The sequence below is a fragment of the Podarcis filfolensis genome (genome assembly GCF_964270895.1).
Source record: "Podarcis filfolensis genome assembly, chromosome: 1".
Taxonomy (NCBI): domain Eukaryota; kingdom Metazoa; phylum Chordata; class Lepidosauria; order Squamata; family Lacertidae; genus Podarcis; species Podarcis filfolensis.
In genome coordinates this window covers 75221108-75236930 of record NC_139604.1, presented here as the reverse complement: position 1 = coordinate 75236930, position 15823 = coordinate 75221108, and the positions used below count along the sequence as shown (strand labels likewise).

General features: G+C 41.1%; 1 protein-coding gene across 2 annotated transcripts in view; it reads left to right on the top strand.

The window, feature by feature from the left end:
- LUZP2 (leucine zipper protein 2) overlaps positions 1–15823 on the top strand; it is a 301757-nt gene that overhangs the window by 243877 nt on the left and 42057 nt on the right. For both annotated transcript variants that reach the window (XM_083599819.1, XM_083599820.1), the window contains one exon: positions 1069–1233. In XM_083599819.1, the coding sequence (XP_083455945.1) occupies positions 1069–1233 (165 nt within the window). The remainder of the gene's footprint in view (positions 1–1068; positions 1234–15823) is intronic.

The window sequence follows — 15823 nt, the reverse complement described above, 5'->3', positions numbered from 1 at the left end:
CCTGGGCTGATACCAGCATAATGTGAGGTGATTCTTTGTTCCACCAGCAGCAGAGACAACACCATAATGAAATCCCCAGAAACACCAGCAAATGCGCCAATAGTCACTGGTGGATGTGTCTTGTTGATAATGCTTTCATCGTACACATGCAGGGAAGGCACCAATAATCCAGTGCACATGTCACATAGTCGGTGTCCTCTCCAGTACCTAATATTCCCTACATAGTCACTTTTCAGAAATTAGCACAAATGTCCTGGTGCCCAGGTGAGGACAACAAACTTTTTGCAAGAGGCAGACTACATATCCAAGGAAAGGGTGAAAACCAGAACAAAATGCTCACGTGGATCAGCACCAAAATCCATCTGGTAGCCTAGTTGGAATGAACACTGTGATGGGAGACAGAAGATAGGGGCTTGAGTCTTTCTATGGGGGGTTTGTTTTTACTCCTTACTCCTACATCATCATCACAACATCCTGAGGGTTGTTGTACAAGCAGCAGTGAGGAAAGGTGTAGGGTTAGCAGTGTGTTGGATTATTGGAGCCTCTCATGTTCCCCTTAGAAGCATAGTGTTCCCTGATAATGTCAGAAATCCAATGCACAGCATCCGTTATATGTGGCCATATAGCAACTGCTTTATCAAATCTAACACAGAAGAGCCACCACCTTCCAAGGCATTCTGGACCAGTCCATACCACCTGGAAACTGTGTTTTTTTATGGCCAAAGCTCAGTTGCTGACCCAAGGCTGGAAGAATCACAAGGGCAGGGAATCCACTGCCATCCTGTCCTCTTTCCAGTGTGTGAAACACAGATAGCTGAGGTGAGAAACAAGCTAGGAGTTCCCAAACAGAAATGCCTCTTTCCTATGGAAAAAAAATGGAATAGTACACTTAGCCATTGTGTCACATGCCTGGTTCCTATTTTCATTTGTGTGCTCGGTCATACATTGGTTTTCATTCAGGTTTTTTTAGTTGCTGAAAATTGTAAAGAGTGTGAACATAAAAAGCGCAGCATAAAATATGATCCTCTGTAATCTCTTGTTAAGATCGAATGACATTTCCCCCCTCAGGAGTCACAGCTGAAGGCTCTGAAGGAGACCGTACAACTCTGCCTGTCTTCAGTTTTGCACAATCAGCCTCCCACTACAAATATAATCCCTTCAAGACCGACTGAGAGACAGACATCCCCAGTTACAAATGGTTCAAAAATTCCATTTCAAGTGACAAGCACCAAGGTATCTTTTTTCTTCTTTTTTAAAAATGAGAGTGTGTCCTGAAAGTCCATCAAACTGGAACTAAGAAGGATTTTAAATTCATTGAAAGATTAGGATGAATTTTGAAGGTAATGCTAAGCCTATCTTTGCTGTCACTGAAGTTACTTTTTACTATTTTTCTTGTTGCTGAAGAAGATTTGGGATATTTGCTCTTATAGAAGCCTCATCTGCATAGTTAACTGTTATAGTACATAATCTCTCCTATTTGGTATGCAGTTTATTGATACTGCCTGTAATTAATATACCGTTCAACAGAGCTTACTGATATAATTCCTATTCCTGCAAAGGCCAGTTGCCACTAATTGCAGCTGAAAGCAACGAGACAAATTGGTCATGACTGAAATTTTATCCCATTGCATTCTTAGGACTTGGTTATTACTGAAATGCAGTAATGCAAAGCATAATTTGAATCAAGCGGCAGTGCAGAAGACTTGCAATAATTTAAAATGCTTCACTAATCCAGTAACATATAGTAGCAACCATTGGTGCCTTAGTGGTGGTGGTATAATAGCAGCTGCATATAATTCCCAAACATACCAGCAATTGCCATCACTGTGTCAGTAATCCTCTGGAGTATTTTCATGGAGTATAGACAAGTCCCACTTATTTTCTCAAGTTGATTATGCACATGTATACCCTTACAACTCCAGGCTGGACAGTCAGGGAATTTCATGGTGTTGTACACCCACCCACCCCTTTACTTACTAACTTGGGTTATTCAGATTTCATTGTAGGGATGTGCAAATATGTACACTCCATTGTTTTAAGTGAACATATGAGTAGGGACAAGATCGTGTCCACTGGGCTGGTGTAACTGAATCAGGTACAGTGGTACCTTGGGTTTGACGTGTTTGTAATCCAAAACGTTTGCAAACCAAGACGTGTGCATACCAAGGTACCACTGTAATTTCTAATGGCTGAGAAATGATCCTTGTCAATTCAGGACAGCCCTAGCTCTGATGAATTGACTGGATACTATGGGGCCTAAACATTCGGCATTTGTGGAAAAGTAGCTTACACACATGCGACTCCTCCATGCAGGCAAGAACCTGCTCAGATGGAGAAGTTCCATGAGTGCATATCATTACATGTGTTTCCTCCTTTACAATAATGCTGAGTGGTGTAGCCAGCAGCTCACATGGCCAGTGATCCTTCTTCCTCTTCCTGCTTTTACTGTGTATGTTATCAGAGACCCCTTTTTTTCCTCAATGGAATCATGGACATGAACTCCATTACAAGAGGTGACACTCTGCTATTAATACTTATTTCGGGATGAGAACAAGGTAATCCAAAGGCACATCATTAAAAGCATAAGAGCTGCTAGTCCAGCATCATGACTCCGAAACGTTGCTCCCCTTGGAATTCCTCAGGTGTCTTACCAAAGGAGGGGCTCCTAAATTTACTTTAAATTTCTTCTTAGCAACGTTTTCTGGTCACAGCCTTGTAGAGCCACACTCCAGGGTTAGCAATCACTAACAGGTAGGTTTTAATATACTCAACATGTTTACTTAACATCATTCACCAAAAAATATTATCTCTTCCAGAGATATTGCTCATACTGGTACATGCCATGAATGTGTCTGAGGGAAAATAATGGGTCATAATCCTGCTCTTCTACTCATGGACACCTCATTATTGTAAATCTGTACATTATCCATGATTACAAAACCCTTGAAAACTCGCTACTGTGAAATAGGTTGTCAGGGAATCGTGGTTTGAGCCAGAATTATACCTTCTGCAACGGAATTATATCACAGAACACTTTCATGATGACAGGCATTGTTATGTATGTAGTCCTTGACTTTGTCTTCCTATTAAAAGCTAACTAGCCCTAGCTGTAATTGCATGAGCTTTTCCTTTCCATCAGTGTATATGACTCAGGTGTTGTTTTTTTAATGCATACATGTGCTTTTTTAAAAAGTGACACAGAATTCAGAGTCTCAGTGCTCATGAATCCTGTCACTTTTGATAAGAAGCAGCTTAACCTTCAGTGTATGTCTTGCCTTGTAAATATCATAACTTCAAGGGATTATCCATCCAGTTACCAAATCATGGGCTTTTCTCGGTGTCAAATTTACATATCATTTATAGGTTGAAATTCATATTACATTGACAATATCTGTCTTGGGCAATGCTGTAGGAGTCAGTGTGTGTTTCTCTTAGAAAGTATGTATAAGGAGATAAGAGATTTTTGGCAATGGGTGACAGCCATCCTATCTCTGTGTCCTTTGGTTCCCAGGCAGGCTTACTAATGGCAGGTCCATTGTTGAGAAGGAGGGGGCACAGTCTCTGACTAGTTTCTTTGTGCCACAAATAAATATAAAATCCTATTGTCCCCATAGTTTCATACAGCCCACTCTCCAACAAGTGGCATGCCTTATGTATGTGTGCATAGGACTGCAGCCTTAAGGCGGAATGAGATGTTCACTCAGTGTGCAGTGTGCAGCTATGAATTGTCTTTAATTAATTACTGGCCTAGCCATGGAGTTGATGCTTACTGGGAAGACTGCACATGAGGGATTTCTCTTCACTATCCCACTGCAAATAGATTGCCGTACCCCCAATCCACAAAACTAGACACCCTGAAAAATGCCCCTGTTTGTGCCACTGGGGGGAATTTGCACTGTGTGTGTGTGTGTGTGTGTGTAAAGAGAAGGCTCCCTTCCACACACCCTACCCCAACAAGTTAAAACAATGGTACTACTTCATGTTTGTCACCCACTATTTCCTCCACCCTCTAGCAAAAGGAGAGTTGTTCTCCTTTTACATAGGACTCTCTTACCAAAGTCTCACCCAATGCAACATGGGTACTATAGTAATATACTTTATCTGAATTGACATCAGCAGAGAATTTTTTAAAATGTTTAACAAACTCAGGACAAAATGTATGAACTATGATCTCAGAAAGAATATGAACTATCTTAGCTGGCAAGTTTCTTTTCTTTTTTTCTTTTTCTTTTTTTGCAATAATATATTACTCTCCAGTCACAACTCCATTACAATTCTACATACCTGAATTGTTCTCTGGAGTCTAGATAAAGTATAAGGATTAGAGTCACATCCTTTGTTCCTACCACTTTTGCCTCTGGTCGCTGCCCATCACTTGCAGTCGGCTCCCAGAAGCTTGTCTATGAGGGTATGTCACCCTCAGGCTGAAAAAGGCAAAAGGCTGAAAAGTGGTCATTTGAGTCACTAAATTTTTCGGATCCATCAATTCCTTTTGAGGCTACAAATTATGAAGGGACAGGGAATGCTGTTCAGCATATCTGACCCAGGTGCAAAAGCTTCAACACACACACACACAGAGAGAGAGAGAGAGAGAGAGAGAGAGAGAGATGGAAAGAGAGAGATCCCTTGCCTAGAACTTGTCATTTCTTGTGCCAGTATGGATCCTATTGGAACTGTAAACTCCCCACAAAAAGGACCTTTGAGAAGACATCAGAATGTAGACAGAACTTTAGATCAATCACAGACTCTGTAGAAATGAAAGTAATTAGCACAACAGTAGTCAAAATCCATTGAAAACAAAACGTAGTCCCCATCAATATTATTGTTGTTGGCACCCATCTGTCTTGAGAGACAACAGGGTGACATCAAACTGCTGGAGACCTGTAACTGCTGCATCCTGTGTTGGTGTTGTTGCATCAGCAATACTGAAGTTACCTCCCCAGGGCTGCCCATATGACAAGACCCCCCTCTCGGCCTCACTGATGTGGTCCAAAGGAAAGCAGAACGATAAGTTTGGCACCAGCTTGGCTGCAGGAGTTGCTGGAAGGAGGCGATACAGGATGTTATCCAAGTGTCTCACGGACTCCACTCTGGATTTGTGTAGGGTTTACTCCTTAGCCCTTTCTTCTCCCAAAGATGTTCCACAAGGCAGCAGAGGTTTAGGATCAGAGTTTCCTTCTCCAGCAATATAGGTTCATGGTTATCTATGTGGTTCTAGCCACTGATCTATAAGTTAAGAGGGCCAGCCCTCTATGGGTGTGTCTTTTGGATCCAAATCACCACTTCTTGAAACAAGTGATCAACAGAGCTGGCATTACTAGGAAGATCCAGGCAATAATTATTTCCCTTTGAGGGGAGGCCAAGAAGTGTTCCTAAATTAGAATCATTTTTTTATTTAAAAAAAAGAAATCACTTTGGTTGCTAAAATTGGAACCAATGCTGATCATTTCATTTATCATAATATCCCAATTTAAATTCATGGTTTGACCTTTTTGCACAAAGCATTCTTCTCCGAAGAGCGTATAAGACAATATAAATTTAATTATGTGGTGGGTTCTTTTTTCGTTTCCAATACGAGAGAGATATGAAGCTTTCCTAATGCGTATAGGTTGGGGTTTTTTTTTACCTCCACGTGACCTCTCTTATCAAAACATGCCAAAGTCCCTCATTTCTAAAGAAGATATTTCTCTTAGGCAAGAACTTCAAGCTGTTGCTATGACACCCTGTCAGCAAGAACCCAGAAATATCTTGTTTATTACAGGCCTGTTTCTTATGCCTAATATCTGTGCCATTCATGAGGACACATTGCTTTGTAAGATTAATTTTATCCTTAGAAGGAAAACATTATGTGCCTCATGTTGCAGAATGTGAACTTTCAGCAGGCTTTTAGCAGAATGCTTGGCATTCATTTTTAAACTTTGGGCATCATTTTGCAGCTGCTAAGACCCCAACACCCTAGTGGTACCCACGCCTGATGCCTGTCTGGAGCTCTTCTTTGTGGGGTGGGGTGATTTACCCCATCTTCTTGTCAGGAGTTCAGCCTACACTTGAGTAGGACCCTGGTAGAGACACATGCCCGACTGGCATGTTCCCTCCCTCCTGGTCGATCGTTTGGGAGATTCAAGAGCTTTCTTCTGCCCAAACATCACAGTGACCAATGCCAACAGACACCGGCACACTTAGGGATCCGCAGAGCGTTTGCAGTTTGTGTAACAGACCTCAGCAACTCAGCATTTTGGCTAATCTACTTTATTTACATATAAACACACACGGAGCACTGCAACATGGCTCCCTCTCTCTCCAGCATCAGACAGCAAAGAGAAAATGAACAAAGGACAATAGTCCCACTTCACGGAACACAGTAACACAAACATCCTGTCTGCGTCACTTCCCACTCTGTGGGAAAACATACACCGTCATGTGATAGACAACAATCCCACGACTGAAATCATGGAGCAGGAATTCTAACACTTCTAAGTGTACAGAATGCCATTTTAATTTCCCACAATGAAAAGGGGGAAGGACCATAGTTTTAATGATATAACATCTGTTTTACATGCAGAAGGTCCCTGGTTCAATCTCAAAATCTCCAGGAAGGGCTGGAAAGGTCTCTTGTCTGAAAAGCCTAGAAGCCACTGTAGTATAGACCAGGGGTGGGCAACCCATGGACCAGATTTGGACCTGCATTGGCCCATGAGGGCTCCCCCCGCCAAACCTGGGTTTCAGAATATGTTCATTCTGATGCTAAAGTAATGTGTACTTTTTGCCATAGATGGGGAGTGAAAAATAAACTGAGTATCACAGAATCATAGAATTTTAGCACTGGAAGGGACCGAGGGTCATCTAATGCAACCAGTTTAAAATATGCTTTCCACTATTACAATCACATCTGCAAGATTTGCTGAATCCAAAAGGGAGTTGAGTGCATAGATCTAATGTACTAAACTGAGTCTGCTTCATTGATTTGCACAAATTATAGATTCAATTAACAGCAACAACAACAACAACAACAAACAACAATAATAAATCCACTCACTTACCTGACATTTGTGATGAATACAAAACAGCACCAGGTATATATTTTAGCTGTAGCATAAAGATCAAATATTGTTTTGGGAAGAATTGTTTTCTATAAAGTCAAATAAATGATATTTTATTATTATTTAAAATGTTTATAACCCATCTTTCACTCATTAGATATTAAGAGCCACTCCAAGCCCCACATGTCTGAGTGCCCCACACAATGAGGGGGGCCTGGGCCCCCTCTCCCAAAATACTAAGGGGGCCCCAAACAGCTTATCCCCCCATGAGCCAGCATCCCTAGATAAAACCATGGCTAATGCCAAGCCTTCCTGAATGTTAACCACATGAAGGCATATGTTGGGATCATACAAATGGTTTATTATTATTATTATTATTATTATTATTATTAGCCTTCTTTATTGCTGCAAGGGAAGTATGAATAGTTTGTAAATTACAAAGCTTAATGCAACCGCCAGCAAACTCCACAAGGAATTAAATGTTATTAAGCATTCATTAATGATTTATATAATGAGTATTAATGTGGTATCTCTATATGATGCATGTATTATTAATCCAGTATTATAAAGTTGTGTTCTAACGTAAAGAGAAATTAAAGTAGGAAAGGTGGCTCGTGATGAATTACTCCTCTTTTGTCTGGCACTTGATTAAGATACCATCTAGAAAACATTCACTAGAAAAGAGCATTAATTTTCAGCGATGAATCAGGCAGATTGACCTTTATGATTCAGCCACAGATTGTACGTCTAATCATTTAAACTGAAACGTGTTGAATCATTGACCATAAAAATGTGGAGAAAGTGGGCTATCAACAATGCAGGAATTCAATTTATTTTGTCCTGAATGATTTAAGAAACAATCTACGGATATAAGCTGAAATCCTGACAATTCCCGATGGAACTTATTTTTGATTTTCCTATTTGAAAACCTTAGCAGACACCTGAACCAGTTTGACCTTCAGTGGACAGCTAATGTAATAAGTCTCATCTCATTGTCTTTAAAAGCTGGTATAGAAAAAGGCTTATGGAAAAGCATAGGGGAAGGGAAATCCAATTTCCTGGTGGTTTAAAGAGATGATTTCCCTTTAACCATTCATTAACCATGTTTGAAAATTGAGCAGTGAATATTTATCATCCTGAGTGACTAGATACTTATGTGCACACTGTACATAAAATAGTAAATGGGTAGCCCTTGTTAAACATAATACAATATTTTGGCTCTCTTTACTTAAAAAATCATTCTTTGCATGATAATATGGCACCTGCATACAGCCGAATAACTATAGGGCTCAGTGAGCCCTAATTTCATGGACCCACTGTGGATAGATTTGCATGGTCATATGATTTAAACAGTGATAAAGTAACAGTGATTTGAAGCACATCATCATTTGATAGTCTTTCACAGAAAGGATGTTTTACTGGAGGCAATCAAAGAGCACAAGTGATGGCATTCATCATCCTGTGAATGAATGGTTACCTAGGCAATTATTTATATTTATCCTGAAATAAACAGAGGGGACTTACGCAAGGTTTAGCTGGCTGAACAGCCATGGGATGGCAAGTCATTGATGAAGGGTGCCTAGTTAGCTTTCCATTTCAAATGGGAAATGGACAAGATGCTGCCCCAGGATACTTAGCAGCTTGCTAATCTAAGTCAAGTGATATGTTTTGACTTCCCAAAACATTTTAGAAACATGCTTTATAAGCCCTCCTCATAGCACTTAATATGCAAGAGCTGCTATATATTCTTATGAGTTTGGGGGTGCCTGGGCCCCCTTCTAATTCCTGGAATAGCCAGGCCAGCCTGGTATTGGTCCACTAAATATGAGTCCTTAAGAGAATAAAGGGAAAGGGGACTCTGTTCCAGATGGGCATGGCCCCTCCTTCAACTATTAGATAGAAGGGCAAAGCCTGAGTTTTTAAGACAGGGTTTGCTGTGATGTGAGCTAAGAGCTGGGTGCAAAAGCTGCAGGCTGAAAAGGAAGAGAGAGAGCCAGGCCTGATTTCTGCTGGAATCTAAGGCTGTGGCAGGACTTTATTGGGGTATGAATGCTGTGGACCCGTCCCCCCCATCATAGCCACAAGTTGCATATATGTGTGAATAAACCATATATCATAAAGACACCACAGTCTCCGCTGTTCCTCATTCCCAGAGGAAACACGAACTCAGGGTAAGTGCCTGTAACCCCTGGAATCTTGCACCACTCAGAGACTGAGGTAGCATGCAACAATTTATAAACACACACACACACACACAAATGTAACACATGCTCTCTGTTTTCTATTTAAGGAAAGTTGTGCCCTCATTATCTGTATATTTTTTATTATTTCTGTTCACTGTGACCCTACCCATCCCTTCAAGAAGTCCCAGATATCCTTGTGATCTGTTTATGTTTGTTCCTCGTCAGTCCCTGTCACCCACAGGCCCTACCTCTGCTCTGATACATTCTAACCTACTTGTGTTTATTTTCTTTGTCGACTATAATTGCCTTTGGGGCCCTGTGTGATAGTCTGTGTGACTGATGCTTTACATAGAACATTGTGCACAAAGAACTGCTCACTAGCCTGTGACTAATTGCTTTTTTATTATCATGACTGCTTCCAAAGGAAAACAAAATAGTTCAGATTCTCCAATTTCCCTAGTTCTCTCTCTCTCTCTCTCTCTCTCTCTCTCTCTCTCTCTCTCTCTTCTTCTATACAGGAAAACTGGGCCAGGGACACTGGGTGAATGCACTTCCTTGAACCATTTGAGTACATTTTGTTAATCTTAATCCTTGTGCTATGGTAGCAACATGGTAATATAGTTAGATTTGTAGATACCTTCCCTGTTCTGCCTTATGGACCTCAGGCCCAGGGTGTGGTGTGGTACTGCTGTTGAACCAAAGCAAGATGTGGCACACATGATGCTGGTGTGCAGATACACATCATGTCAAGGATAGCAGAGCCAGGGATTATTTAAGATCACTCTTCTCCCTTCTAAGTATTAGTTTTGTTGTTCCTCCTCTGAAGTCCAAATGCACAAATGCTTATTTGTCTCTTGGGCCCAAACTACATGCTATCAATATTATGTGGCTGCCACCACTAACCTGAAACACTTCCCATGTCTCCCTTACTTCCCTCCAGTAACATTTGGTTGAATAAAATGTGTGAATGATAATATGACTTTTACTCAGCATTTTCCTGCCCACCCAAAGATGAAAGCTAGGAAAATGGAGCGGGGATAGAGGAATGCTGTGCAGTGATGACATGTCATTCTTCTTAAATTAACATTACCAAGGAGCAAATGCAAATTATTATCTGTTCCTGGAGATAAGATGCATAGGCAGCTGAAATGTGGAAGTGGGCCTAAGGATTCCAATTCTTCCCTGGGAAATGAATGTGTATTAACTTTCAGGTGTAACATTTGCATGTCTTCCTAGGAATCAATGTGGGGAAAATAAACAGTCAACACTCAGCACTAAAAAACTGATATCAACACATTGTGGAAAACCCATGTGCTATTACCTTTAGTTTAAGAGTAGAAGAAGCAGTAACTTTCCAAATGTTGTTGGAATTCAGGTCCCAACATCCCTGACCATTGGCCATACTGGATGGGGCTGCTGGAAGTTGTAGCTCAACAACATCTAGAGTGCCACAGGTTCCCCAACCCTGTTTTAAGCTTTCCTTTGTATAGCTGGAGTTTGTGTGTTCCCTTTACGCAAGTTATCTTTGTTAAATTGGAAGTGAGGTGAGATGACTTGTATAATCGCTCCATGCCATCTCTAGTCATGATAGCTTCTGAACAGCGTTGATTTTTTTTAAATGTCAGTTTATGACATACTGTATGCAGTTGGCATTTTGTAGTCACAACAAAAACAACATTTCTGTTTTCAAAAATATGTTTTAGAAATGTAATTCCCTATTCATTTTCTCAGTCAAGAATTCCTCCCTGTTTAGGCATGATGATTCTTCTCCTCCACCCCCACCGCCCACACTTTTTGCCATGTTTGACTGCTTTTTACCCTGCCTAACTGTTATTGGTGTATCTGAGCATATATGAGAGAAGAGCAAGGGTTAGATTCTGAAGTGTCAGCAGAAACATGAACATTGTGGAGTAATTTGCAAAGCCTCTGTGATAAATACACTCATAAATCTGCATCTGTACATGGTCTGTACTCTCTAGTGGCTTTCACACTAAAAGTACAATAAGAATCTAATTAAATTAGTTAAATGGCTATTATTCAACAGAAATAATTTTGCTAAACAGAATACTAAACAAAGACAGGACAAATATCACAGAGAGATAAAACGATGCCTATTCCACACTGTTTCATAAAACATCAAGACTGAGATCTAAATAGCATCTTTAGACACTGTGCCTTGGGTACCAGTCCACATCCACAGTGCATCTAACATATCCTGTTCATTTCTATGGACTTCAGTACATCTTAACATTCTCAAGTACAAGACAGTACATTGCACTATTACTCTTTGAAGAAAATTAGCTGAGCATATTCAGTAATGTCCATTCCTTGGTATTACTTTGCCATGTGAAGATCTAATGTAAACCAACTTGGTTGTGAGTGCTGCCTAGCCAGCTAGTATGATATACAGAGGGAATTTAGCTCCAGACAACACATATTTGACTGTCTCCTTCTCCGGGGAAGTGCCTTTTCTCTCTCAGGAGTCACTTCTTAATGTGAAAATAATGAGAAGTATAGGAATTTGTGGCTGTGAAGAACAACAAGGAACAGAGGAAACAAAGATGAGTAAAGAGCAACAGGGAGATAAATGGCTTTCCCTAAAAGGTCAAATTGTAACATGCATGTGACAATATGAAATGATTTGTGGAGCTAGGGAGGTGTTGTATATGTAAGGAGCTAGGTTTGAAAGTGTAGGCCCTTCCTTTGGACACAGAGGTTATGCTCTCACTGGGAGCTTAGAACCTATGGGAAAGGATCTGGAATGCTGAAATTGCAGTATCCCAGGCCATCAAGGCCCTGTGAAATGTAGTTCCCAAAACACATATCCCCAAAACATATCCCATGAGTTCTGCTGCTTGGGATATTGCTATATGTGCTAATGTACTACTCATAAGGAGTCCTGGGACATGTACAGTTGTACCTTGGAAGTCAAACAGAATCCGTTCCGGAAGTCCGTTTGACTTCCAAAACATTCAGAAACCAAAGCACGGCTTCTGACTGGCTGCAGGAAGCTCCTGCAGCCAATCTGAGGCTGCGGAAGCCCCATCAGACATTTGGGTTCCTAAGAACGTTTGCAAACTGGAGCACTCCCTTCCGGGTTTGCGACGTTCAGGAGCCAAAACGTTTGAGAACTAAGCTGTTTGAAAACCAAGGTACAACTGTAGTCAATACTCCTGATTTTTCTACTTCCTCGGGCACCTTGGGGTGAAAAGATATATCCCAAAGACTTTTATGTCCACAGCACGTTCATTTCAGTATTCCAAGAGTCATGAAGCATGCCAGCTTCAACAGCATTGCCAGTTAGAACAGCTGCCCGTCAGTGTAGACAATGCGACTAATGGTCTAACTCAGTATAAGGCAACTTTATATGCTTCAGGTAAGTTTTTAGGAAAGGAAAGGAGCAGCTGCAGAACTAGCAAGTGTCAGTGTGTGGGTGCTTAAGTCACCTTCGAAAGCCCTTCCATTTCAGCACCATCACTAGCTGAGACTGCTACAGCAACGTCTTTACCTTGAAGGCTAAAAAAGTATTATGCAAACTGTGACTGTTCTTGCAATCTATTATCATTTCTTACTGCTGTGCTAGGTGTCTGGCAGGCTTAGGTGGAGCAGACCTTTATATCCCACTTCCAAACCACCATCTTTTTGAAGCCTAGTGGCCCAGACCTTTACTGCTTAGTCTCCACTTTTTCAAAAAACTGTGACTCTGGTGTTTTCAGATTGAATCAAATACTTGTTTTATTTCTCATTTTCTATTTTATTTCAAACAGTTGTATTTACTATATATCCTATCCTCTTTCAGATAAAGTAGATGGGTATAGGCACAGGACCAAAAAAAGACTATACTTGCTTAGAAGTAAGTCAGATCTTATACTATATTGAATCATATTATTGATGTAATATGTAATCTTGCAGGTTGTAAAATAAAACTTGGTTTATTATAAGATATAAGATGTTACTATTACTTAATGGTATTACTGTTGCTTCAAGAAGATAGCTAGTTACTTTCCCTAAGTCTATAATAGCCTTAAAGGTAAAGGTAAAAGGACCCCTGACCATTAGGTCCAGTTGTGGCCGACTCTGGGGTTGCGGTGCTCATCTCGCTTTATTGGCCAAGGGAGCCAGCGTACAGCTTCCGGGTCATGTGGCCAGCATGACTAAGCCGCTTCTGGCGAACCAGAGCAGCGCATGGAAGCGCCGTTTACCTTCCCGCTGGAGCGGTACCTATTTATCTACTTGCACTTTGACGTGCTTTTGAACTGATAGGTTGGCAGGAGCAGGGACCGAGCAACGAGAGCTCACCCCATTACGGGGATTTGAACTGCCGACCTTCTGATCGGCAAGTCCTAGGCTCTGTGGTTTAACCCACAGCGCCACCCACATCCCTTAGTGAAGTCCTAACTCCACCCCCAGGTAACTCACAGGCTTGTCAAGAGGGTTTTTCTTGAAGTCTTCCCTTTGTTCAGGGTTCACCTTTCTCAGTTACCTTTCAGCTTTACTGAGGTCTTCACCAGAAGTCCGCACCTTCTGCCACCATGGCCTTAGCTGTCTCAAAGGCTGCTGTAGGAGTTCACACTCCCTTTTTTGCAAGTCTCCTTAGCTTCTGCCTTAGGAAATGTCAGCTTCAGTTTTCTTCATCTGCCAGCTGCCTTTCTCTCTAGCTTTCCTTGAACCTTTCCGAAGTCCTTTTCTGAACATATTCACAGTTCGCCAAAGACACACGACTGACCTCCAAACAGTACTGAATTTGGCCTTATATTTCTTTCAGCCAGGACTCTCAATCGAATCAATTCATTTCTGATGGAATTCCAAACTCTCATTAGCCTAGAACTATGTACTAATGGATTTGAATGGATTGCCCACCAAATGCCCAAACATTAAATATAAATTGGATGCTACTGTTCTGTATATGGCAGCCAAAAGCCAGAATGCCATCTCAGCAACAGGGAACAAGTGCAACAATTTAACTGTCGCTTGACGCATTGCAAGCAGACCTTTGTATCTTCCCTCTGGTTCTAGTTAGGGATAACAAACAAGGCTTTTTTGTAAATGTAATGGGATGTGAGTTTTTTCTTTGGCTACCTAGCTCAGTTGGTAGAGCATGAGTCTCTTAATCCCAGGGTTGTGGTTTCAGCCCTACATTAGGCAAAAAAGTTCCTGTACTGCAGGATTGAACTAGATGAGCCTCATGGTCCCTTCCAACTCTATGATTCTAAAATTGAATGGAATGTGAGTTTCATCCTATTTTGCCTTTGCCACCTCCCTGTTCCTATGTGCCATATTGTAGCTTTGTGACATGACTACCTACTGAAGTCAGCCTATGATCATGAGGCAACTTGACAACACGAGTTGGCACTGCAGTCTTTACTCCAAATTTGCTGTTACAGGAGATCATAAGGACAAGGCACAAATAGCATGCATATTTCTTGGACATCTTCTCTGACCACGAAAACTGCAGGAAAATGGAATAAGACTTTCTTCAGGAGAAGGCAAATGCGGATTTTTTAAAAAACAAAACCACAACAAGAAGGTGTGCAGTTAAGCAGCGAAGCTCCATGGAACTTCATTAGCATCTTCCCATTTAGTATTTCGCCCTGAAGGGAAAAGCATCCCTCTCTTATGTGAAAGTGAAATGAAGCACTGAAAATGTATCATCTGAAGTTTACCCTAATTTTAGTACTGTCACGTAAGGTGCAATGCAACCATACTAAAGCTTTTGCCACTTTATATTCCTTGCAAATATTCTCTCTCTGTTAATGGAAAAATGAGTATGTATATATGTGTGTATCTGTGTGTGTATATCACAGATACATAAAAGCAGGTTTTTGTTTGATCTGAAGTACAAAGCAAGGTTACAATTTATTAAACAACTAAGCACGGAGAAATGATGTTTAAGGAGGCCAGTGAGGTTGTTAAAACTGTTAGAGGGTTACTAGTTTATAAATCCATGTGACCCCCTCCCCCCACAAAACCAACAAACAAGAAAACCCCCTTAAACTATTATATTGTGGCTGGGCATTTTCAGGGAACACTACGCTTTCAGATTGTAAGAAAAAGTCCCCTGGACACATGAAAGTACATGGAGATTTCCGCTTTTCTCTCTAGGATCTAAGCTTACTGTTGCTCTTACCACAAGCCAGGGCCAAAGCAGACATGCACTTAATATGTAGCAGGCAGCTATGTATTTCCTTAACTAATTACTAGTGCTGTGCCAAAATCTCTCCTTCACTTTTCTTCCTCGGCAAAATGTTTCCATTGTTGTGCCTCATTGTCAGGGGACTGAGAATTTCTATTGGGATTTCGATAGTATTTTGATCAGTGCGGGATTTTGAGCTTACAATAGGAGGTGGCCTCAGGAGATATACAGTAGAGGTGATATACAGACTTTGGTCTTTCAAATTTCAGCGGTGTGAGGCCAAAATTGGGCACCTCTAGGCTTCCATTCTGTGCCTGCATTACATCATAGCAGTGCCCAGAATCTGCCTCTGCCCTCAAGAATAGATTTGAGGGTGGCACAGGAAAATCCCATTATTTTAGTGCTAATCCTTGTGCTAGGACAACTATTGAGTTGAACACTGCCCTCTGTTTCCTGTAAATATCTAT